This window comes from Myotis myotis, unplaced genomic scaffold, assembly GCF_014108235.1.
Source record: "Myotis myotis isolate mMyoMyo1 unplaced genomic scaffold, mMyoMyo1.p scaffold_m19_p_18, whole genome shotgun sequence".
Lineage (NCBI taxonomy): Eukaryota > Metazoa > Chordata > Mammalia > Chiroptera > Vespertilionidae > Myotis > Myotis myotis.
The window spans coordinates 38,129,762-38,153,582 of NW_023416322.1; the positions used below are offsets into that span (position 1 = coordinate 38,129,762).

Sequence of the window (23,821 nt, forward strand, 5' to 3'; positions counted from 1 at the left end):
CAGCGACATACAATTACTCTCCTGAATTATATGTTCCTTATAGCAGGTTTGACAAATGACAACACTGAAGTTTAACTTTGGTATCTTTCCATTTGCTTCTCTTGCTGCTTTTATTCATAGTCCTTCCTGATCCATTTCATTTAAGGCCTTTCAAAGAGTTGCCCCTTTCCTCTCATCCAAAATATTTCTTTTAGGAGAGGTTCATGCTGACCTCGCGCCCTCCCCCCCCCTTGAACCTGATAAACAGGTTCCTGCACCCCAAAGTATGTATACAGTGTGTCCTGGTCCTGAGCCCCTATATAAGTCACAAAGAGGGCTTCTGTTCCTCATCCCAAGACTAACACAGACTATTGGGATCCTATTGACTCTGCCCCCAAATTGAGAGCTAAAAGGTAACCATGAGTAAGGAGCCTATTCATTCAACCACACTCACTTTTCCTTAAAAAAATAAGGGCCTAGTCAGGAGGGGTATATGGGAACTCCATATTTCCATTCAACTTTGCTGTGAACCTAAACCTCTAAAAATAAAGTCCATATAGAAATAGAGATGTATATACCAAGGAGATACACAGTCTGGCTTCTGGGGATAAAGAGCACAACAGGAAACCAGATCATTTGGATGGAGTACACACATGTAGAACAATGGTTTGGTAAACTGGAAATCATATAGGACCTTCAGTATGTAACTTGACACCTACTGTGGGTTGGCCACTTCTCTACATTTTTATCACTTTATCCTCAACTCAACCCTAGCCTCATTATCCTTGTTTCACAGACCAAAGACCTGTGGTTCAGAAGCAGTGATTGGCTCAGAGTCACCTAGCTAATGAGTGAGCGGTATAGCCAAAAGTCACACTCAAGTCTTCTGACCTTATGCCCCTGGCTTTCCTCCTCCCCCTGCTGCCTCTCACTTTCTTTGTACTTTATCTGCTAGGCCAGGGAGCTTTCAAAGGGGCAAGTGCCCTGACCTAAAAATAGCTCACATTTATCGAGCACTTAGTCAGCTATACTCTGCTAAGCACTTTACACAGATTGCCTCTCTTAATCCTCACAGCAACCCTATAGTTACAATCATCTCTACTTTTCAGATGAGGAAACACAACTAAGACAGACTGTGATGTGTCGCAAGTCACACAACTAGTTGGTGATGGGCCAACATGAGCCCTGGTAGTCTGGCTCTAGAGTGCAGACTACCTTCCACTGTCACTAGGGAGAGGGGGAGAGAATGGGGACATACCCTTGAAGGTCAAGTTGACAAGCCCTGGCCGGTGTTGCTAAATGGTTAGAGCCTTGGCCCCTGCCCCTGAAGGCACACTGAAGGGTGGTAGGTTCAATTCCTGGTCAAGGACACACACCTGGGTTGGAGGTTCGAGCTCCCACCCCTGTTGGGGCATGTTTGGGAGGCAATCAATAGATGTGTCTCTCCACATCAATGTTTTTGTCTCCCTCCCTCCCTCCCCACTTCCACTCTCTCTAAAAATCAATGGAAAAAATATCTTCAGGAGAGTATCAACAACAACAAAAGGTCAAGTTAAAAATTTACAACTCATTGAATATGGAAGTAGAGAGAGAAAGAGGAGTTAAAGGTGTGCCTGTCACTCAGCTAATTCTGGGGCCCCTTTCTTTGGACCTGAACACCATGTCGGATGAGCTGGAGGTCAGGAGTCAAGATGTCACCCAACCCCACAGGAGCCAGAAGCCCTGTCTGGATGGTCTTTGCGTAGGGGAGAAGGGGGAGCTATTTGAAGCTCAAGCTCTCTCCTCCCTCCCTGGTGCTGCGTGAGGGGTGTCATCTCACTCCCAAGATAACAGGGCCACCTCGGCCCTCCTCCTGTGGCTATTCTGGGCTGTTGTCTGATCCCCCTTTCTTGCCCCAGCCCTGCTTCAGCCCTTCTTCTGGGAGTAGCGGGGTGGGGAGAAGCCAGCCCAATTACATAACCCCATGCCAGGGACCCCTGGAGAGGCTGAAGAGCAGGTGCTCAGCCCCTCTCTCAGCACCAACAGTGAAAATCTGCCGCTGGAGCCCAGCCTTGGGTGGCCCAGCATGGAGGCAGTCACGGCACCGGAGGTGGCCTCACGACCCACGCTGAAGGTGAAAGAAGCCAGCCCAGCAGATGCGGAAGAACCCCAGACTTCACCTCGACAGGGGGCCAGCAGCCCTATTCCTCAGCTCCTGGCCCCTCTAGAAGGTGACCGTGGGGTTAGGGAGGGTGGTGGGAGATGGGAGGATATTCCGACTCCCTGATGGCACCGCCTTAGCTTTATGCAGAGCTGACGACTTCATGGGATGGGGACTTAGGACGGAGAAGCATTGGTTGGAGCCCCCCACCCCCTTCCTTGGTGGACTCTTTCTTGCTATTCCTGTATCTCTGCTGGGTGTTTGCTTTTTTAGCTGAGAATTCGGTAAATGGTGTTTGTGGCACTTTACAATGACTAATAATGTTTATACTTTTACCTTTAAAAAATGTCTATCACAGGGGCTAGGACAGGGGTGGGCAAACTTTTTGACTCGAGGGTCACAATGGGTTCTTAAACTGGACCGGAGGGCCGGAACAAAAGCATGGATGGAGTGTTTGTGTGAACTAATATAAATTCAAAGTAAACATCGTTACATAAAAGGGTACGGTCTTTTTTTTTTTTTAGTTTTATTCATTTCAAACGGGCCGGATCCGGCGTAGTTTGCCCACGGCTGGACTAGGAGGACCTACTATACTAATGCCAGTCAGAAAGGGAATGAGGGTGAGATCGTGGCTGTCTAGATTAAAAGAGAGAAATGAAAAGCTATTGTGATTGGAAGACTAAGTAGTGAATAGTCCATGACACTCTGCCTCTCCCTGGGCAGTGCCATGAATCCAGGGCCTACCCCAACACCCCCACTAGCTCCCATGGGAAACCCCACCTCTCAGAATCTGAGCCCCATGGAAGCGGAGCCCTCCTGGGAGAAGCATGTGGCTTCTTCTCCATGGTGGTCTCCCTGAGCCTCTTGGCAAAGAGGCATTTTTGAGCTAGGAGGTGGTGGGTGCCCCTTCCAGTCCTTGGTTCCCACCCCCACTGCCGACAGCTCCGTGCTGCTCACCTGGGTCTAGCTGAGCTGACCAGAGGTGGAAGAAGAAATAGAGAACTAATTTCTTAAAAGCCTTGGTTCAGGAGTGATTCTCATCAATTTTACTCACATATCACTGGCAAGGGGGCCGCCCCTTCTCAGAGATCATGATACTGTGGAAGAGAACATGTAAATCTGGGTGGGCAATTGGCCATCTCTGTCATAGAGGAGGGGATGAGAGAATGGGATGCTGTAATTCAGATTATAGAGGGGCTGCAGTTACTGATCTAGACAATGACCAAGGAACAAGGGTGAAGCAGGGGAGGACTAAGTTCCTGGAGGAGTAGCAGGCATGGTGTAAGGCCCGGCAGAGGTTGGAAGGATGGCTGTGGAAATCACCAGGAATCATGACTGGAGCAGCGCTGGGGAGAACGACAGTGAGCCAGGGCAAAAGGCACCAGCAGAGGGGAAGACTACCACAGGGAAGGGCAATAAGTCTTCTCAGAGAAGTGTTATCTATGTCTATGTCCTTTTATTTTTTTCTGACCTTAGTTTCATGCTCTTCAAGGAGGAGACATTCTTGTCCTTCACAAGGTGTTCCTGAGGTCACATATGCCTTTCCCATCACACTCCTCCAGAGAGGTTTCTGATAAGTCCAAGGCCACATTCTAAGTATCTGCTAATGTTTCTCTAAGAAATGCTGGTACTTTGGGGATCCCTGGAAATCTCTGGTTATGTTTCAAAGCCAGAGTTCATCTTGTGCATTCGCCATGTTCTGGTAACCATTCACTGATGACACACACACTCACACACACACACACATGTACACCCCGCCTTCACTCTGCAAATGTGTCCATCTTGTTTCTTCCCTCTCCAGGCCATAATTCATAACATCAATCTGGACTACACAGCCAGTAGGGAACTGCTGGAGAAAAAGTCTTTAACCATGTGAAAGGGAATTATGAGAGGATATGAACAAACTTTCCCATGAGCAAAGAATAAGGAAATGGGCATAAACTTCAGTGGAATGAAATTAGGGTGAACTAGGAGGAATTTTCTAATCAAGAAGAGTCAGATTTTTGGACTTTAGGTGATCTTCACTACTAATTTTCAAGAAAGAATTAGATATCGTCCTGTCTGAGAGAAATACAGCACTAAGAGAGACACAGCTAAGAGCCATGTTTTCGGGCTCTAGTCTTTGGTTCACATCCCTCCTGGCATCAGAGAAGGAGAAAGCCATGTTTCCTCAAGGTCAGTACAATTCACACCTCACTGGGCTATGGAGGTGTGAAGAGAGATGCCCCAAATAAGCCCCCCTATTAACATTCTCAGCAAAGGGTCAGATTGCTCTTGTTTGCAGGGCACACAAGAAGGCCGGGTTGAGCTGGGGAAGTGCCTGCTGCTTGCTGCCCAGGCACCTGGAGCTGTCAAACACTCTTCTGCCACCTCCCACACTTTGTCAGCTGCTTTAGCCTCAAACCATCCTTTGCCCTCCAATGGGGGCCTGGGAGCCTGCTGAAAGCCACATCCTCACCTACTGAACCTCAGCTGGAGCAGTCTAGTAACTTCAGTTTGTCCCCTATCTACTCATCATTGTGTCAGGGAGTCTCACTTATAAACAAAGAACTTCACAGGAGACCTCCGGGGAGGAGAAGACCACCATCCTAGCTGACAGCCTCTCTTCTCTCTCTGCCCCTGTTGGGATCCCCTCTGGATCTCAGGGCCATTCTTCTCATCCTCCTCCTAATTCCCCTCCCTCTCTTAGCTTATGTGCTACATCAACCCATTTCTTTCATGTTTTTCTGTAGTTTAGGTGAAACTATGCTAACACTTAGCAAGGTATTTTTCTAAGAAGCAAAAGGAACACCACGTGGAAACAGATACATGAGCACACACCCATCTACAGAAGCCTGTTTCCTCCCTGAAGTCTGAGCAGAGCAGAGCTCAGCAAGCACATCTTCTAGGCATGACAGCTTGGACTTCTTTTCTCGCCTCAACCATTTCAATTCTTGAGGGTGTCCCTTATTTGCCACCTTCCTCCAGGGGCAAGATCACAGTCAGAGCCTTGGCTTTGGTGCCCAGTCTCAGGTGGATACTGGAGGACAGAAGTGTGGACAGGTTTGCCATGCTCAGATGGGGAAGCAGGAGTCCCGGTCCAGCACAGCTTCCCAACTAGACATGATACTCTCAGCAAAACTGTTTCCTTCTCCAAGCCCTTTCCTTCCAGTCTGCTCCTTGTGCTGGGTGCTCAGCTAGGCCCTTCATAACACAGACATTCTGGAGGCTCCCCTCCAGCCCTCTCCCCAGCAAGTGTGAAGGGTGACTTCCCTATCCAACAGCGGGGAACCAAGCCCAACAAGATGAGGTTTTGACCTTCCTTTTCAATTGCTACCCTCTTTTTTCAGAAAACCCTTAAGTCATATCCGCCTGTTCTCAACGCCTTGGTGGCTTGCCAAGATGGCCCCAGGAGAGCAACACATCGCACAAACACTTCTTCTGTTCTTCATGCCCCGCCCCCTCCCAAAGTCAAAGTCAAACAGAGAGCGAGCAGAGCAGGGTCATTCAGCTGCCTGGGCTCTGAGGCTGTCCTATTCCTACTGAGGCTAGCAGACCCTGAGCGGCTCAGGGAGGACGGGCGCTCAGAGCACTGGAGGGCCTGAACTTCTTCATTCCTGCAGGAGTGAAGTGCAGTCTAAGACAGCACAACCCAAGTGAAAACATAAGGCACACAGCAGAAAAGGAAACTAGGTAAATAAAATGGACAGTGTGCACTGAATGTTTGTGGTTATGTTCACTTACAAAGGCCAGATGATCTTGAGATCGTAACTGTGGGAGTGAAATTGTTGGTCTCTAGACAACGATCTAAAAATTGAGGGGTAGAAAGAACAAAGCAGAACCACTATTTTATTTTAAATTTCATCATTCAAAATTTTGCAGTATATAATGTATATATATATATTTAAACAGTTCAATTTATAGGTAAATGTACATTGGGGTGAATGCTTAGGAATGTATTTACAGAGAAATGGATGTTTTCAAAAATTTGGAATCCACTATCAAGCAATTGTACTGGGGGTGGGGCGGGAGTGAGTGTCCAACTGCTAGGAATGAATCGTTAGGGGAGGCTGGGAAGTTGGTGGGAACTGAGGCACTGTCACATTCCATTTAAAAGAACAGCAGCAGGGGCTATATGTGTCTGAGAAAGGAGGAGACAGGAGCCCCCAAAAGGCTGGAAAATGGTGTCTGTCTTAGCTGACACCAAGGGAACCCAGGTGGGATGTTTGCATTTTCTCAGTCAAGGCAGCCTGAGGCCAAGGAGAGAAATTATACCTGGGCCTTTTCCAAACGTCACACTCAGCACTTTCTGAGCATCTCCTGTCTTCACCCTGGAAGCCAATAAACATGATCTAATCTTTCTTCTCACTGGGAGGTCAAGGGTAAGTAAGCAGTGGATCTAGTATGTCCCAGATTGTTTGTACAAAGTGATCCTCCACAAACTGGAAGAACACTGTGCAGGCACTGAGCAGGGCAGCCATGCAGAGGAGGGCACCCAGACGCCAGCGACCTCTGCAAGGACATCAGTGCTGTCTGAGTGGGTCTAGGGCGCTGGAAGGGAAAGCTTTCTCCTCGGGTCTGGCACCAAACTGGGGTACAGAGCTGACACTTGGAGGTCAGAATTAACATTGAAAGTGGCCTTGACAAAAGGAGTGTTGTTAAGGATAAATGTAGCAAACGGGTGGAAAGACAAACCACACAGACTGGACTTGTCTGTGCACAAACAGAAAAAAGAAATCTTAGTTGATGGAAAGTCAGGAGTTGCTGGTTATAAATTAACAGAAGCATCAGGTTCCCACTCCAGTGCTCTTGCTGCCAAGACTGACGCTCCCTAGAGGGTTCTTTAGCCAGTTGTTTGTCCCTACACCCCAGCAAGATGATAGGAGCAATCTTCCCATTCCCTACGAGAGAACTTAATTTACTAAGCCTGGATTACCTGCCCATGGAGCACAGCTGAAAGCAGTACCCACTCCCTCTGAGCACCACTCTTCCCACCATAGGAAGCTCACCACCCCATTCTCTCCCTTTCCATCACTCAGAGCAACCTAAGATCTGGTTACCTCGGGCGCTGAGGCAGACCTACATCCGAAAGGTTGGAGACACTGTGAACCTACGAATTCCGTTCCAGGTGATCAGACCCCAGCCCCACACTGGGACCTTGGCTGGGACCAGGACAAGGTTTGATTTGGAAACAGATACCAAAAGTCCTACTAGCAGTGGGGCAGTTGTCCTGGTCTTGAATGAAGGGCGCCATATCACCAGAAGTTAGAGCCAAATGGGCCTTCCATCTGCACTGCTGAGGGAGGGATGGGTTGGGCCCCATGTGAAGAGGTGAGGCTAATGCGTGTCCCCGGTCTGCAGAGGTCTGGGAGCTCTCAGCTGGGAGGGCTCTCGGGAGTTTGGGCAGCTATTGTTAGTCCCAGCTGCCCTGCATGTCCGTGACCTAAACTCACAGAGGGTGGGAGACTCAAGGCCACCCCTTTTCCCATGATCCTTAGGCTGTTGCTGAAAGACAGAAGTCTCCTGGGAGAGTCTACCAATCTCTAACTCAAGGAATTTGTAGCTGCAAATCAAGTCACCATGTGGAACTGGGGGGAGGGTCAAGAGGCCTCTTGGGGCTGCTCACAGCCTTATCCCTATTTCTCAGGGCAAACCCAAACCTCGAGCCACCTGGACACATAATAGCTGTGCCTTGGATGCCAGTCGTGTGAGTGTGCGGAATGGGGAACAGGACTCCATCCTCTTCATCCGAGAAGCCCAACGTGCTGACTCAGGTCGCTACCAGCTCAGTGTGCAGCTGGGCGGGCTAGAGGCCACTGCCACCATTGACATCTTGGTGATCGGTACGGTGGGGAGAGCACGAGATGGGGTGGTCCTCCGGGGGTCCCTCTCCAGGCATCACAGAGAGCTGGGGATCCAGGGAGGCTCCCACACGCTGAGTGTGGGACACAGAAGTGGATGGAGGGAGGAGTAGCTGAGCAGGAGGAGAACGGGCACTCCTGAAGCCGTTTCTACGCACGTGAGTTGTACCCTGCCCTGTGCCATGCTTGGCCCTTTCAGAGAGGCCAGGCCCTCCGCAGAGTATCAAGTTGGTGGACGTTTGGGACTCCAACGCTACCCTGGAGTGGACACCTCCCCAAGACACAGGCAATGCAGCACTCCTGGGATACACGGTGCAGAAGGCTGACACAAAATCTGGGGTGAGGCCCAGCAGGGTGGGAGGAAGGGAAGGAGGCATAGCACATTCTGGAATGGGGCTCTGATAGCTCCACATGGTGGGCTAAAGTGGATTGAGTTCACAAAACAGGTGTTTCATTCATGGCATCTTCTTGGGACCCCAAAGCTGTGGTTCACAGTGCTGGAGCGTTATCACCGCACCAGCTTCACAGTCTCCAACCTCATCATCGGCAATTCCTATGCATTTCGAGTCTTTGCTGAGAACCAGTGTGGGCTCAGTGAGACGGCCCCCATCACTGCCGACCTTGCCCACATCCAAAAAGCAGGTAAGGTGCGAAGACCCTGAGCTGGGAAGTGAAGGATAAAGACTTGAAGGAGGATAGAGATCACAGGCACTACATCAGGGCCTTTCTTGGTCACCTCAGTTACTGTTTACAAGACTAAGGGGTTTGCCCAGCGAGATTTCTCTGAAGCTCCAAAGTTCACCCAACCTCTGGTGAACTGCACTACAGTCACCGGCTACGACACCCAGCTCTTCTGCTGCGTCCGTGCCTCTCCCAAGGTGAGTGGGGAGCTCTATGGGCGGCTGTGCCATGCTGCTTCCTGCACCTGCTCTAACCTTAGCTATGTCAAAGAGCATGCCAACCAGAACGTTTGTTCCCATCATCATCATCTGCCTCTTCCATAACAGGTCCTATAGGAACAATCAGGGCACTTGGAGTCCAAGACAGGCCAACGTGGAGAATATTCCCCGTATTCCTTTTAGTGTTTGTTCCTCATGTCTGAAGATGTCACTTTCTGACCGGCTGGCAATCGGGAATGAGCTCCAAAGTTGTCTGTCTCTCTGGCAGGGGTGATGGAGTGCCATTGGTTTCTCCTTACTCCCCCACCGCATTCATTTCATCTGACCAGGGCCACGCACATGCGAGCTGCCTAAAATTGAGCCTTTGGCCACAACTCTGAGCAAGGTTCCCTGTCTATTTGCAACCTACCCACTCCACACATGGCATAAAAACCTTTACCAAGTACCTTTTGTGTACTAGTCCTGGGTCAGACTATATGGCCATAACATTTCAGAAAGAAAATACCAATAAGTCCACTCTAGAAACTACTTTCTAACCAGAGGGACAGGAGTAACTCCCAAGCCAACAGTGGGAAAGAATATGAACGATTCAATAATGTATATACAAAAAAGAGGCAAATCTGACACCCACTTCTTCTGATCCATAAGGGGCTGTTTGAGCAGGATAGAACAGAAGTTATCACTTTTCCTTTAGTCAGGAATACTTGATGAACAAGGCAAGGTTTCAGGTGCTCTTTTCAACCAAGAGGAGGAGCGTGGAGGCTGTTGAGGATCCCGGAAGGGGAACCCTTCCCAAATATAAGGGATGGGGAGCTACCCAGAGGCCATTATCTCTTCTAGATCCCTGTACCATCTGTTCCTAAAGCACCCTACCGCTCCTGCTCCTCTGGCCGGTGTGTCCCCAAACCTTGAAGGCAAAGTGTCTCAGAGACTGAGCACAGAAAGAACAATTGGTTCTTACCCCCCCTGATGCCCCCTCATCCTTATCTTCTAGCCAAAGATTGTCTGGCTGAAGAACAACATGGATATCCAAGGCAACCCCAAGTACAGAGCCCTCACTCATTTGGGAATCTGCTCACTGGAGATCCGCAAGCCTGGTCCTTTCGATGGGGGCATCTACACCTGCAAGGCGGTTAACCCCCTGGGGGAGGCGTCCGTGGACTGTCGGGTGGATGTGACGAGTAAGCACAGAACTCATGCCTTAGGGTGAAGTCATGTCCTTTCTCCACGGGTGAAAAAGTTGGGGCAGAGACACAGCCTAGATGGAAAAGGGCTTAATTTGTTTCCCCCTTCAGGCCCTTTCATCAAAGTCAACATCAGGATGTATATAATTCTACAATATAGGAAGAGTTGCTATTTCAATTTTGCAAAAGAGAAACTTAACATACAGGGAGCTGATTGATTACTCAAGATTTCCAATGTTGGTTAAATGAGGAGTTGGCACTATGGTGGAAAGAGCCCAAGTTTCCTGGTCCTCACCCAGATCACTTTAAACACACACATACTCATACACACACACACATGCACGCACGCGCGTGCTCAAAATACAATCTTCTGACTCAGTTCAAGAAAGCTGCAGCTGTTTATTGGGCTTTTAAACAAACCAGAGAACTGTGCCCGCTGGTTTGTTAAAAGAAAATATTGCACATCTCTCTACCTCTTTTAAAGTATTCATTCATTCATTTACTGTCACCTTGTTCAGATCTCCATCATTGCATTTAGCACTTTGTTTTTATAATTATCAATTTACTGATCTGTTTCCCCATTAAACTATGAGCACTATGAGGGTGGACAATTTTATCTGCCTTTGTCTCTCCTCCCCAAACCCCCAGCATTGAGCCCAGTTTCTGACACACAGCAGGCACTCTTTGTGTGAAGAATGAATTACATATACTATTCTTCTCTATGCATAGACTACTCATTAGCACCATGGACTCTCCCCAAAAAACTGAGAAGCATACCCCTTCCCAGGACTCTGAAAGGTTTCCCAGAGATTTCTGAGATATTAACATTGGGAAATGTCTGAATTCTTGCAGCTCCTCTTTGAGGCTCCCGAAGAGGACATGGACAACCCTTGAGAAAGGTAAGGAGAGAGAAACAGGTGTCTGAATGTTCCATGTTTATGGCTAGTGTTGTTGAGACATGGGCAGATGTGAATTCCTGAGCCTTTCAATCCTATCATTCCCATGGAGGAAATTTATCATAGATGAAATCTACTTTTGCCATATGCTCTATCTATCTATACTACTCAAGTTCATGATAGGAATTTACGCTCCTCTGAAGAAGAGTGATAGCATCTGCCTAATTGTCAGGGGGATCTGTGGGAGGGAGGTGGGCAGATGCTGTAAGAAAAATGTTAAAGGAATAACCAGGAGTAGAGGATGGGCAAGGGTCACCACCACCACATGGTGGCAGCAAGGGAAAGGAGAAGGAAGCTGCTCTTGTCGATTGTTTCTACTTCAGTATCATAAGCATGGTGAAAAACAGATCCAGTGCCTGTTGTTTTTTTTACTTTGAAGTTTATGGATTCCTTCTCCTGCAAGAGGATAATTGAAAATGTGGGTATGTGGTTCCAAGCAGCACATTATAAGCAAATGGCAACTCAGATCATTGTTTAGAATTGGATAGCGCCTTCAGATTCTAAATCATTCACAGTAGAAATGTTGTGTACAAACTGATGAGTGAGATGAAAGAGAAGCTCATGAGAGAATTAAAGAGAATGGGTTCCCAATGTCTCCTCCTACTTGCAGCTCCTGGCTGATAAAAATTGAGAATGAATTCAATCCCAGGAGCTTATCATTGATAAATAGCAAATGAAAACCCTAAGGGATGCATTAAAGTACAAACTTCTCAGAAGAACTCTCTGCCAATTGGCTTGCAAAGACAGTTCTCTTGCCATCCCTCAGTTCCCTCTCTGCATCAGTATTGTGCTGGGTTAGTGTTAGTTGTCCTTTTACCTCTCGCCCAGCCAGTGCCCAGCAATGAGGCAGGGTAAGCAGAGAATTCATACCACCCTGTATGTGCTCTGGCTGCTAGCTGTTACGGCCATAACAAACGCTCTCTTTTCTGTGCCTCCAGGAAGCCTGACTGTGCTGAGATTGTGTTCTTAAGGAGCTTCGGTACAGCATCTGGTTTGGACAGATCTAAATAAATGGGAGGCTCCTCAGTGCATAAGTGTCCATCTGTTTGTGCCTTTCCATGTGGGAAAACCATTTAGAAAGTTGGAAATCTCAAGCCAGACTATTTGCAATTTCAGAAAACCTCAGATTCCTCTTTCTCTTCCGATACCCACTTTCTCTTCCACAGAGGTTTCTAATACTGTCCTTGTCCCTAGACAGTGTGTGACAGAACTGAGTTCAACTCTATTCGGTACCAGGTGCTGAAAGAGATGCTGAAGGTAACTTGCCTCTTCCTCTCTGGGCTTTCCAGTAAAAGTTGGATAACAACAGGAGGCACATCCAGACAGCAGGACACATAAATACATACCTCGCTAATTAGAGACAGAGCACTAAGACTTGAGGGCTTGGAGACACTGAAGAAATTGCAGCATATTCTTATTAAGCCCCAGGGAAAGAATTAAAGTGAGGTGTTCTTGCTTACATTTGTTTTTATTCTTCTAACAAATAACATATTAAAGGCATTCTGTGATGGAATCTGCAAAAGACAGCAACAATTCCTCCCATTCTAGGTTGGGCATGGTGATCAAGAGTTAGCATTGCCCTGGTTGGGTAGCTCAATTGGTTAGAGCATCATCCCAATGCCAAAGTTGTGGGTTCGATCCCCAGTCAAGATACATACAAGAATCAACCAATGAATGCATGAGTAAGTGGAACAGACTCCTCTTTCAACAACAAATCGATGTTTCTCTGTTTCTTTCTCTCTCTCTCTTCTCTCCCCAACCCCCCGACCTCCTTCACTCTCACCTTCCTATCTCCCTCCCTACTTCCCTTCCTCTCTCTTTTTCTAAAATCATTTAAAAAAAAAAAAAGAGTTGGCATCTATTTCTCTTCCTCTGAATCTGGGCTGACTATGCAACCTGCTCTGACTAAAAGAATGCAGCGGAAATGATGCTGGAACAGTTCTAGACCTTAAGGAGTCTAGTAGTTTCTGTTTGTTTTTGCAAGTTGGCTCCCATGTAAAGAATTTCAGGATAGATTACGGAATTATTAGAGGTCACATATAGGACAACCAAACCCTAGCTGACAGACAGTAACAAGGCTCTAGACACCAAGACTCTTGGACCCTTCAGCCATAGTCAAGCCCAGTCTACTCCCTGTGGAGTAGAGACTAGTTGTCCCTGCAGAGTCCTGCCCAAATTAAATCATGAGCAGATACATGGCTGCTTTTTTTCAAGCCACTGAATATTGGGGTGGTTTGTTACATACAGTAATAGGGTGGGGCAAAAGTAGCTTTATAGTTGTGAGTATGCAAAACAGTTTATTCTTGTATTGTTATTATTGTATTCTTTTCCATATGAACAACCGTAAATCTACGTTTGCCCCACTGTATATATAACGCAAATAGCCTTCTATGCAGCAGTCATGGAACTAAGAGCTTTGTCTCTTTAATATTCATTTAATAAATGAGTAAACTGAAGCTCATAAGTTGTTCCAAGTATGCAGGTGGTAGGAGCAGAGCTAGCATTTGAACCAGGTGTGTTTGAGCTGGAGCCTTCCCTATTTTCCTTCACCTCTTTCACTCAGTGATCCTCACTGTAGCAGGTATGGGCTTAAGAAAGAAAAGATTTCCAGGACCTAGTAAATATTAGGCAAGGTTTTGAGGAGGAAGGAGATGTATTGCTGAGAGGAGTGTGAAAGCCTTTTCTGTTCAGATCGAAGGTCTATTTTAAGTTGAGGCAAAGTATCTATGCCAGCCTCTCTCAACTGAAGTTCTATGGGAATTAAGTGCTAATGCCCCAAGGCATCCATGGTCTATTATAAATTAACTTCTTCCTATGTATCTAGAATATGACTGCTTATGTACCATCCTTGAGAAAACTGAGAAAACAGTCACAGAGATCATTTGTAGGGTCTAATGCACGTAATCCCTGCTGAGACTGTTGGGGGTGAGGGGCAGAGACCAGAGCCAACTAGTCATGTAACAATGGCCAAGGGGGAGCTCCAACCAAGCAGGGCCTAGGTCAGGAAGGAGTGAATGCGCAGCAATGATGCCCTCAGGATCAGCCAGACCTCTGGCCTTAGCCCACAGCCCCATGCCTCTGCTGTTTGTTAAAATGCTCAAGGGCTATGCCTTAAAGTTCATACATTCTTAACCTTCATGGTGAAGAAATAAAATCTGCACACTGAATAAGACCCGCAGTCATAGTTACTCTTTCTGCATTCAAGGAGAACTGGAATGGAACCCTTAATTTCTTCATTTATGCATTCAACACTGTGGAGTGCCTTCTGAATGAAGACCTACCATGTGTCTGGAAGGGGGTGTAATTTCTTCATTAATTCACTTATTTATTATTTATCCACCTGTTCATATATATATACCATTTGGGGTTGAGGGAGACAAATAGTTCCCTGATTAGTAGCTTTATGCCGATTGTACCTAAAATCTGTTTTTCTGACTTTGTTGTCATTTGAAAGAGAAAGTAGTTCCATTGTTTTTGTTTTGTTTTCAATAAGAGAACATTTATTTGTAAAATCACAGAGCTAGAAAAGTAACTCCTAGAAGAAATGGGCTTAGGAAACAAGTTATAGAGATAAAGGAAGGGCTCTTGGAGCTTGGGAGTGAGGAAGGTAATGGTAACTAATGCATGGGGGGAGGGAAAGGCAGACGTGCTCCAGGGAGAGCTTTCAAAATCATCATTCGGCGATAAAAAATTGAAGATGAGTTTCCTTAGGAGACACTAACTTCCAATTTGCTAAAACTGCTTCCCCCGCTTACCTGAAGGTGGGTGAAGAAGTAAGTGCAGCGTTTCCCCACCCAGGCTGTTCCTAGGGGAAGAAAAAAGTACAGTTAATTAACAGCTTCTTTCCTCCAAATCTCTACATTGCCACGGAGAGAGGGAGGCATCTGGTTCTGGCTTCCCCACCTCCACAGAACCTGAATCCTACAAGCAACTAAAATCCCACATTCACCCACAAACCTGGGGAGAAGAAGCCATCCTCCTCTCTCAGGTCTTCCTCACCTAAGCTTGCAGGTTCTGAGCCTCCCCACCCTTTCCCTGGTCACGCCATTAAATTCCAAGGTTCCTTTGCTCCCTGTGGCATTTTTTTACAGCAACATCTCATTCCTGCAAACCTCACCATCTCAACTGTAGCACTGAAAACCAGGAAGGAGAAAAAAAAAAAAAATAGCCCACAAATGGCCCAAATGATGGCCACAAGTGCTGGAGACTCAAGTTCAGACTCTTTGCAGGGGAGGGGTGGGGAGGCGGGGGGGGGGGGGGAGGACGGCTGGCCCACGGCCGGGCATAAGGCCCCTGAAATCATTTGGTCTGGCCCTGCCAAGGCATTAAGGGCGAGTTAATTAAATGTTTGACAAAATACACCAGGCTAATTTTTAAGTGGATACTTTTGCATGGCCCGGGAATGATGTTATAAATATCAACTGGCCCTTGGTCATAAAAAAGGTTCCCCACCCCTGGTTTACAGGAAAGCTCTCTGGCCACTTTTAGGACAAAAATCTTTAGAACATTTCTGAGAAGCTCTGTTGACTTGTGGCCCCGTCTATTCCCAGGCAACATCTGGAAACAACAGAGAGAAAACCCCTAATAAGGAGGCTTCAGGGGTTTATGAACACAGCCTTGAGTTTAGAGGGAGAAAGTTACAAACCCCCTCAAAAGCTCCCAGGCACATGGAGTAAAACCTGATATTCATAATTATGCTCTGAATCATATCACTGTCAGGATCTTCCCTTCACAGAAAACCCAGGGGCCAAATAGAAAAAGAGGCTCAAGCCTGCCTCCCATGTACACCCAGGAGTCAGCACTGAATTTGAACCTAATTCTCCCTGTCGTTAAAGCCCCCCCCCTTTTTTTCTTTTCCATCACTTTTTATTTTTTGAATTATTTTAGTTTTCAATTACAATGCACATTCAATATTATTAGTTTCAGGTGTATAGCATGGTGGTTAGATATTTATATAACTTCCTAGAGGCCCGGTGCACGGATTTGTGCAGGGTCCCTCAGCTTGGCCTCACCCCCTCACCATCTGGGGGGATGTCTGACTGCCAGTTTTCATATATATACATACTAGAGGCCTGATGCACAAAGATTCGTGCAATAGGCCTTCCTTCCCCTTTGTTGCCGGCACTGGCTTCCCTCCAGCACCCAGGACCCGGGCCTTCGCTCTGGCCACCGCCTTCTACCTTTGTTCTGGGCCAGAGTTGCCTCCTGCCTTTGCTCCGGCGGGAGCTGCCTCCCACCAGCTCAGGTCGGCTCCACGGCCACCACCCAGAGACCGGCTCTCGGCGGCCGGGGCAACAAAGGAAGCCAAGCATCCCGCCTGAAGGAAGCCAAGTGTCCCATCTTTGTCGCAGAGTGACGGTTAATTTGCATATTGCCATTTTAGTATAGATGGGGACAGGGCCTAAACTGGCAGTCGGACATCCCTTGAGGGATGTAGCAGTGCGCCAAGCGACAGGCAGCCAGGGAGGAGCCTGAGCCGGCGTTGGGCCACTCAGGCTTATCTGGCCAGCTGCTCGGTAGCACCGGGCTGGGTACCACTGCTGCGGAGTCGGGAGAGGCTCCGCGGCCTCAGTTGCATTCGCCAGCTGTGAGCCAGGCTTCTGGCTGACGGCGCTCCCTCTGTGGGTGGACACTGACCACCAGGGGGCAGCTCCTGCGGTGAGCTTCTGCCCCCTGGTGGTCAGTGCGCGTCATAGCGACTGGTGGACCGGCCACTTAGGCTTTTATATAGAGAGATGAGGTGAGCCTTCCCGGTTAGTCTAGTCCCACCCGGCCCCCTACAGTTACACCGCGGACCACGCTCCCTGTGCTGTCGTCACACCTTGGCTGCCTTAGGCTCTGTGAACGTTCCTGCTTTAAAAGCCGTGGCAGCTGCCTGTCCTCCTCTGACAACCTCAACATACCTAAATTACGGATGTTTAGGTGTTTCCGTAAGCACGAAAGGTCAACCCTGAGGAAATCTGGCAAAAGCGGCGCGGGCATGTGGCGGGAGCCCAAGGAAACGAATTTCCTCAGGCGGAGCGTTCGGCCCACAGCCGCGAGGGGCGTCAGGTGACCGCGCGGGTCCCGGGAGCCGCAGCCCCCGCTCCGCCAAGCAAAACGAGGAGGAGGCGGAAAAGAGGGGGTGACGAGGGGCAAACCCCACACTCCAGGTCGCGCGAAGACCTCCAGGCGCACGAGTGCGCGCTCCCGGCGTCCCCGCCGCAGACCCCCGGATGGAGTCTTTCTGGGAACCGCTCTCCAGCCCGCCCCCAACTTGTAGACTTCCGGCCAGCTGCCCGCCGCCGCCCCGCCCCCCGAGGGCTGAGGACGCCGGGATCCGCCAATCACTGCACGCGTGTGGTCGGAGTGGGTGGGGCCTGAGAGATTCGAAAGGAGCCCCGCCCCCTCGGAGCTGATTCCCGGGACTAAGTGGTGGGAGGAAAGCTCCGTCCGCGGGAGATGCGACGGGGCGGGAAGTGAGAGCTCGCGGTAGGCTGCGGGTGTGCTCCCGCGGGGCGTGGAAAGGTGGCTTGGGGAGAGGAAGAGCCCGCAGGACGGTGGGTGGGAGGAATATGGGCGCGTAGAGCGCCCCCAACGCGGAGAGGCGGGCTCGCAGGGGGCGGGAGGGCCATCTGCGGAGGGCGATAAGGGTGTAGGGGGAGCTCTCCGCACCGTCCCCGGAGGTAACGGCGGTGAACCCGTGCAGGTGCTCCTCCTGGGACGCTTGCTTGATGGCAGCGTGACCCCTGGCTGGCGCTCTGAGTCTAGCCGGGAGCCTTGGGCAGGATGGAGACCCGAGGAAAGGTGTGCTTTGTCTCCACTTCAGGTCCAAGCTGCGTGCTGCTCCTGCGGGCTGGAACATGGGCGATTTGCAGGAAGGTAAGGACATCCGGAAGGGAAGATTGAGACCCTGCAATTGGGAGCACCTTAGGGACCCACAACGGGCATTCATTCCTCCCTCCCCTGCAGATGTAAAGTTTATAGTGGATGAGACCTTGGACTTCGGAGGGCTGTCACCATCGGACAGGTACCAGCCTCTTTCTTTATGCTGCTTACTTTCCTCCAATGATGCTTCTGTTCTAACCCCCCCCCCGCTGAATTTTTGGCCTCTGGGGCCTGGGTTGGTAATTTACCAAGTTGGGATGCACTGGGGCGGCTGGTGACTGGTTTGCTTGGGCCCCTAAGACACCATTACTGGGCAAGGGGAGAAGGGAGAAGCTGGAATGAGGTTGCAGGGTGTTAAGAAGGGTAAGTGGATTCGCTGCATCCTCATCCCCGAGTGATCTCCAATGCCAGTAAATGCTAACGGCCTCTTAGGCTTCACGGAAGCAGGTGTCTCAGCACCTAGAGGCCAGCATGGGCATTGGGGTTTGGGGTTGTGTCCCTGGCTCTGCTGTGTCGCAGACTCCTGCTCTCCTCTGTGTGGTGACTGGTTTGTTTTCTGTCTCAGTCGTGAGGAGGAAGACATACCAGTGTTGGCAACTCCAGAGAAACCCCTTCGGCGGGGCCTCTCCCACCGGGGCGACCTCAATGCAGTGGCCCCCACCCCCCAGGGCGTGAGGTTCAGCTTAGGCCGCCTCAGCCCAGCGAAGATGGAAGAGGTCCTCGATGAGGCCAACAGGCTGGCGGCGCAGCTGGAGCAGTGCGCCCTGCAGGAGCGCGAGAGGGCAGGCGAGAGCCCGGGGCCGCGCAGGGTGAAGCCCAGCCCGCGGAGGGAGACCTTTGTGCTGAAGGACAGTCCTGTCCGAGACCTGCTGCCCACTGTGAGCTCTTCCGCTCGGAGCACCCCCTCTCCAAGCAGCCTGACACCCCGACTCCGGGGCAGCGATAGGAAGGGGTCCGCCAGGGCTCTTCGGGCAGCATCTGGAAAGAAGCCCTCCAGTGGGAAGAGGGTGAGTGTAGCGGCTCTGGGTTGGATGTGTGGCCCCAGACACAGTTCAGGCATAGAGTGGCTCCTTGTTGGGAAAATGGGGATAGTGAAATTCTACCTCACAGAATTGTTGGAATTAAATGAGATACCATAAGCCATGCACTTTCCACTGTGTCTGTGCAGAACTCTATAACGTCTATCATAAGCTCTCAATAAATGGTGGTGGTGGTGATGAAGTTAGCAGCTAGCTGCTGCCCTTCCTTACTGGGATCTAGGCAACTCTCCACCTCCATCCCTCAGCCAGCAGAACAGATTCTTTTTCCATTTTAGCTTTTTTTTTTTTCCCCTCTCTCTCTGTGTGTTTCAGGAGTCGCCCACTTGCAATCTGTTCCCCACATCCAAAAGCCCAGCATCTTCTCCTCTTGCCCGATCAACTCCTCCAACCCGATCAACTCCTCCAGCCCGATCAACTCCTCCAACCCGATCAACTCCTCCAGCCCGATCAACTCCTCCAACCCGGGGGAAAGCTGGGCCCAGTGGGAGAGCAACAGCAAGTGCGAGGACCCAGGGAGCAAAGCTGGGGGTAAATGGGAAGAGGGAGGATGTGGAGCTTACCCTAATATCCCTCTGCCCCAGGCCCGCCAATCCCCGTCAGACCGGTCTTGGCCCCACAGCCTTCTACCAGCAACTGTCAGCGCCTGTCTCGGCCACAGGGAGCAGCTGCTAAACCTTCCAGTCGACTACCTGTCCCCTCAGCCATCCCCAAGCCTGTCAGCCGAGTGCCACTCAGCAGCCGGAGTGTACCACCCAGCAGAGGTGCCCTAGCTTCAGATTCAGTGTCAACTCGGAAAGGACTTCCAAGACCAGGTGCTGCAGGGCACAGAGGTAAGGAGGAACGGACATCGGACAGGAAGTTAGGAGTAAGAATACCTACCCTCGGCCAGCTCTGCACTCTCCCAGAGCTAGTAACAGTGACCACTTTCTCCATCTTCGTTACAACTCTATTTGAAGATGGTGAGTTTGAAGAGAATGTGGGACTGGACCAAGAGTTTGAGCCTTTGTTTTCAAATACCTTTCAAATGTTTTTACCTTGGGTGAGAGGGAAAGCACTAATCCAAAACTCACCCTGCCTTCATCCAGTGTTGATCTTTGTGAGGCGGTCACTTGACCTTTCTGATAACCCATTTCTTTTGTGGGCCCAAATCAAGTTCCTGTTTCCCAGCGACCAAATCTTCCTGGTGCCACTCGCAGCCATCTGCAGCCACCCCGGAAGGCTGCAGCCCCAGCACCTACCAGGTAAGGCTGGTTAGGGTGCTCTCTCTCTCCTCTGTCCTCTGGGCTTCTGAGCTTTTGGGTGCATCAGCCCTGAATCCTGTGTGGCAAGATGGCGGAGAGGAGGGGAGCCTGGAAGTTGGGGTGTCCCGTTTCTTCCTGAGAAACTTGAGCTCAGCTGGGTGACATGGGCTCGAGGAAGAAGGGCAATCCAGCACTTCCTCCTTCTGCTGTCTCTTTAGGTAAAGAGATCAGGACAGCAAGCAAGAATTCAGTAACCAACCACGACAGTCCCTGCCTGGACTCGCCTCCTCTCCGGCCTCCCAAGCCCTCGCATTGGAGGCAGTTCCGGACTCCTGCAGATTCTGGCTCCGGGGCAAGAGGAAGAGATGCCACCACGGCTGGTGCCCAGGGAGATGGGGTGGATTAGGGTGGAGCTGGAGGGGATTCAAACTCTCCAGATTGGAATATTAGGGAAAAGAAGTCACCTCCCAGCAGTGAAATGAACAAACAGATGAGAAGTGGGTTGTCCTCATCCACCCCCACTCTGTGTTCATCCCCAGGCTGAGGGTCACTGGGCATGAACATGGGAATGGCCTCTGTCGCTGACCTCCCTGCTCTCCCAGGAGCAGTCCTCCTGTATCACATCCCCTACTGGACTCCGGCCTGTTTGGCGAAGCAGAGGCAGGCACCTGGCCTCCGGAACTTGCTTCCTGTGAATTCTGTGAATCGTAACAGGCCAGTTTATGATAAACTGACTCCTTTGGTCTATACTTTTCTAAAATAAAGTGAGTGTATTTTTATATTCTCTGCGTATGTGAAAGCAAATCCTGCTCCAGTTTCTAACACATTTAGAGTGAACACCTGTGTAATTCCAAAGAGGGAGCCAGGATGGGCTTCCCAGGCGGAGGAGCCTGAATAGGCCCTAGGGCCTCGAGATTCCAGCGAATCAGGCTGTAACTACCCCCTTGTTGGTATTAGCTGGAAGCAGGCTGCCTTTTCCAAGGGTTTGAATGTTATTAAAAGGTCCAGGTCAAGTTAAGTAGAGCTTAATTCACAGTGTGCGAGGCTGTCAAGTCAAGGTCTCGATAAAGTATTTACATTTTAAATATATTTTTATTGATTTCAGAGAAGAAGGAAGAGAGAGAGGGAAACATCAGTGATGAGAGAGAATCATTGATTGGCTGCCTCCTGCACACTTCCCACTGGGGATTGAGCCCACAACCAGGGCATGTGCCCTTGATCGGAATCGAACCAGGGAACCTTCAGTCCACAGGCTGCCACTCTATCCACTGAGCCAAACGAGCTAGGACAAGTATTTATATATTAAACTTGGGTGTCCCTTCAGGACAGGAGAATGGAGCAGAATCCTGTCTGCTGTACTTATGGGCTGAGGGGCACTTACGAGTCTTCAGCCTCCCTGACTGCCTCAGGCAGAAGATACCAGGACACTTCACGTTCCCTTTTACTTCATTAGGGTTGTTGGTCTCCTCTTATCTCTACTGGACTCCAGGGCTGGCACCAGGGTGTATAAGCCCCTGCAGTGTCCAGGGTTGTGACTTGTATGTGGCGGAGAATTTCATTCCTTTGTTGAAAAAGATATCTGAGAGCAAGGGGGCAGTAGTTCAATGAATGACAAAGACTCATTTAGAGCAGATTTAATAGTCTCCCTCTTCTCACAGCCTTTGATTTTGCAACCAGAAGCAATTCAATTCCTTGCGAGTTTTGAGAGAATGCCCCCTTTTTTAAATTTAATAAATTTTATTGATTTTTTGACAGAGAGGAAGGGAGAGGGATAGAGAGTTAGAAACATTGATAGGAGAGAAACATATCAGCTGCCTCCTGCACACCACCTACTGGGGATGTGCCCACAATCAAGGTACATGCCCTTGACCAGAATCGAACCTGGGACCTTTCAGTTCACAGGTCGACGCTCTATCCACTGAGCCAAACCGGTTAGGGCAAGAATGCCCCTTCTTGAAGGCCAGGCCATGACTTGAAGCAACAGGCAACTGGGTGCAGGACATGGATGCCAGCTGGTGCCCACCCTGCCCAGGTTTATGTGCACATAAGTGCCCAACTGAGGTATTGCAATGCCCTTTCTCTGTTCCCAGGCCAGGGGCCCTCAGCTGCTTTCTCCTTGTTTATGGCCGATCGCCAGGCTCTTTTCACACATTCACCTCTATCACAGTGACAGCTGTCTAGACCTTCACCTTTCCCTCAGCCTCTTGTAACAACTCTTGCAACAACTCTAGGGTTCCCAGAATGGCGTTGGGGGAGGCGATGTGGAGACACACTGAGCCTTTGACTCCGGAGAAATTTGGTGGCCAGAACACATGTGCTTCCCAGCTGGGCTCCGCACTGGGGTCTAGTGAGCAGGGTCTGGTCCTCACTGCCCGCTCTGACAGAAGCACTGGAAGAGTGCAAGACTAGGCACGCACATAGGTGTGGGTGTGGCCGGCAAATGGCAGGTGTGACCTGGGCATGGGCCACGCCATGCTGGGTTCTTAGAAGCAAAAGCAGCAGCAAACCCATGTGCTGTTGCCACCTGGTGGCCAGAGAGGACACGGCATGTTCCTCTGGCCCTCTTGGTCAGTCCTGAGTTTTATCCCCACCCCCACCCCAACCCCCTCCAAATCTGCTTGAACCTAGTAGGCAGTGCCAACTAGGGAGGAGGCCTGCCTGCCACAGCAGTCCTTGGTCAGCTACCTGCTTCCTTCCCTTTGGTCTGGCTTTCTGTTTGTCTCTATGCATCCACCCCTGCCCCCACCCAGTAGGAACAAGGGAAACCAACGTTTATGGACCTCTTGCTATGCACCGTGAACGGTTCTAAGCACTTTGTGTGTGTTAACGCATTTAATTCTCATAAAAGCTCAATTAGGCAGATGTTATTATCATCCTCATTTTGCAGGCAGAGAAACTAAGGCTGAGAGATGAAGCCACTCAATCCAGTTCTTGGGTTTGTGTTCCTTTAAAAAAATTTTTTTATTTATTGACTTGAGAGAGAGAGAGAGAAGGAGAGAAGCACTGATCTGCTGCATCCATTAGTTGCTTCTTGTATGTACCCTGACCAGGGGATTGAACCTACAACCTTGGCATATCAGGACAATGCTCTAACCAAGGGAGCTACCCCGCCAGGGCCTGGGATTGTGTTCTTCATCACCACCCTTAACTGCCCCCCACCTCATTTGTTAAACAGACCTTTGAAAAACACAAAACTTGGGGACAGAAGAAATGTCGTGGAGGACACGGTTGTCTTGGAGTATGAGCAGCTGCTTCATTTCCATTGGGAAATAAACACACAAAGTGGACCAGAGAAGTAGCGTTAGGAGGTGCCCTGTCACTAAGCACCTTGAAATTCCCATCAGCCTCTCAACTCTGCCCTCCCAGTCTCCTGAATTCTGCCCACAGGGTGCAAGCCCTGGGGGTTTGGGCTGGAAACCTGCCTGCTCCGCCAGCCTCCTCTCCAGCGACACAAGTCCCTTCTGGCGAAAATGAAACTTTCCCGCCACATCTTCCTTGGACATGCCGGGGCATGGGCCCTGTGTTGATGAGGCTGTCTGGGGAGCATGCTGGGATATTGGCAGCGAGTCTAGTCTCACCAGCCACTTGTCTGATTCCCTGGCCTCCCGGTCCTGCCTGCTCTTATTTTTAAAGGCCAGAAAGATGAGCACCGCACCGAAGCAATAACGACAGTGC

At 49.8% G+C, this 23,821-nt stretch overlaps 2 protein-coding genes across 7 annotated transcripts; both read left to right on the forward strand.

Annotated features, from left to right (window-relative positions):
* The first annotated feature begins 1,519 nt into the window (after window positions 1–1,519).
* MYBPHL (myosin binding protein H like) lies at window positions 1,520–12,148 on the forward strand. 2 transcript variants are annotated; one of them, XM_036344939.1, is made up of 9 exons: window positions 1,520–2,189; window positions 7,138–7,226; window positions 7,746–7,941; window positions 8,159–8,298; window positions 8,406–8,601; window positions 8,701–8,837; window positions 9,853–10,039; window positions 10,895–10,941; window positions 11,937–12,148. In XM_036344939.1, exons 1-8 carry the CDS (start codon window positions 1,943–1,945, stop codon window positions 10,903–10,905), a joined length of 1,203 nt encoding a protein of 400 aa, XP_036200832.1. In that variant the 5' UTR covers window positions 1,520–1,942; the 3' UTR covers window positions 10,906–10,941; window positions 11,937–12,148. The 2 variants fall into 2 exon arrangements, with proteins under 2 accessions (XP_036200832.1, XP_036200833.1); XM_036344940.1 differs by having other exon boundaries at window positions 1,522–2,189; window positions 8,442–8,601; window positions 11,937–12,146.
* Window positions 12,149–17,341: 5,193 nt separating this feature from the next.
* On the forward strand, window positions 17,342–20,927 carry PSRC1 (proline and serine rich coiled-coil 1). 5 transcript variants are annotated; one of them, XM_036344713.1, is made up of 8 exons: window positions 17,413–17,469; window positions 17,807–17,859; window positions 17,950–18,007; window positions 18,431–18,872; window positions 19,218–19,429; window positions 19,613–19,735; window positions 20,059–20,146; window positions 20,365–20,541. In XM_036344713.1, exons 2-8 carry the CDS (start codon window positions 17,841–17,843, stop codon window positions 20,398–20,400), a joined length of 978 nt encoding a protein of 325 aa, XP_036200606.1. In that variant the 5' UTR covers window positions 17,413–17,469; window positions 17,807–17,840; the 3' UTR covers window positions 20,401–20,541. The 5 variants fall into 5 exon arrangements, with proteins under 5 accessions (XP_036200605.1, XP_036200606.1, XP_036200604.1 ...); XM_036344712.1 differs by lacking the exon at window positions 20,365–20,541 and having other exon boundaries at window positions 17,342–17,469; window positions 19,218–19,404; window positions 19,487–19,735; window positions 20,059–20,355; XM_036344711.1 differs by having other exon boundaries at window positions 17,414–17,469; window positions 18,431–18,743; window positions 19,218–19,404; window positions 19,487–20,146; window positions 20,365–20,927.
* Window positions 20,928–23,821: the final 2,894 nt, after the last annotated feature.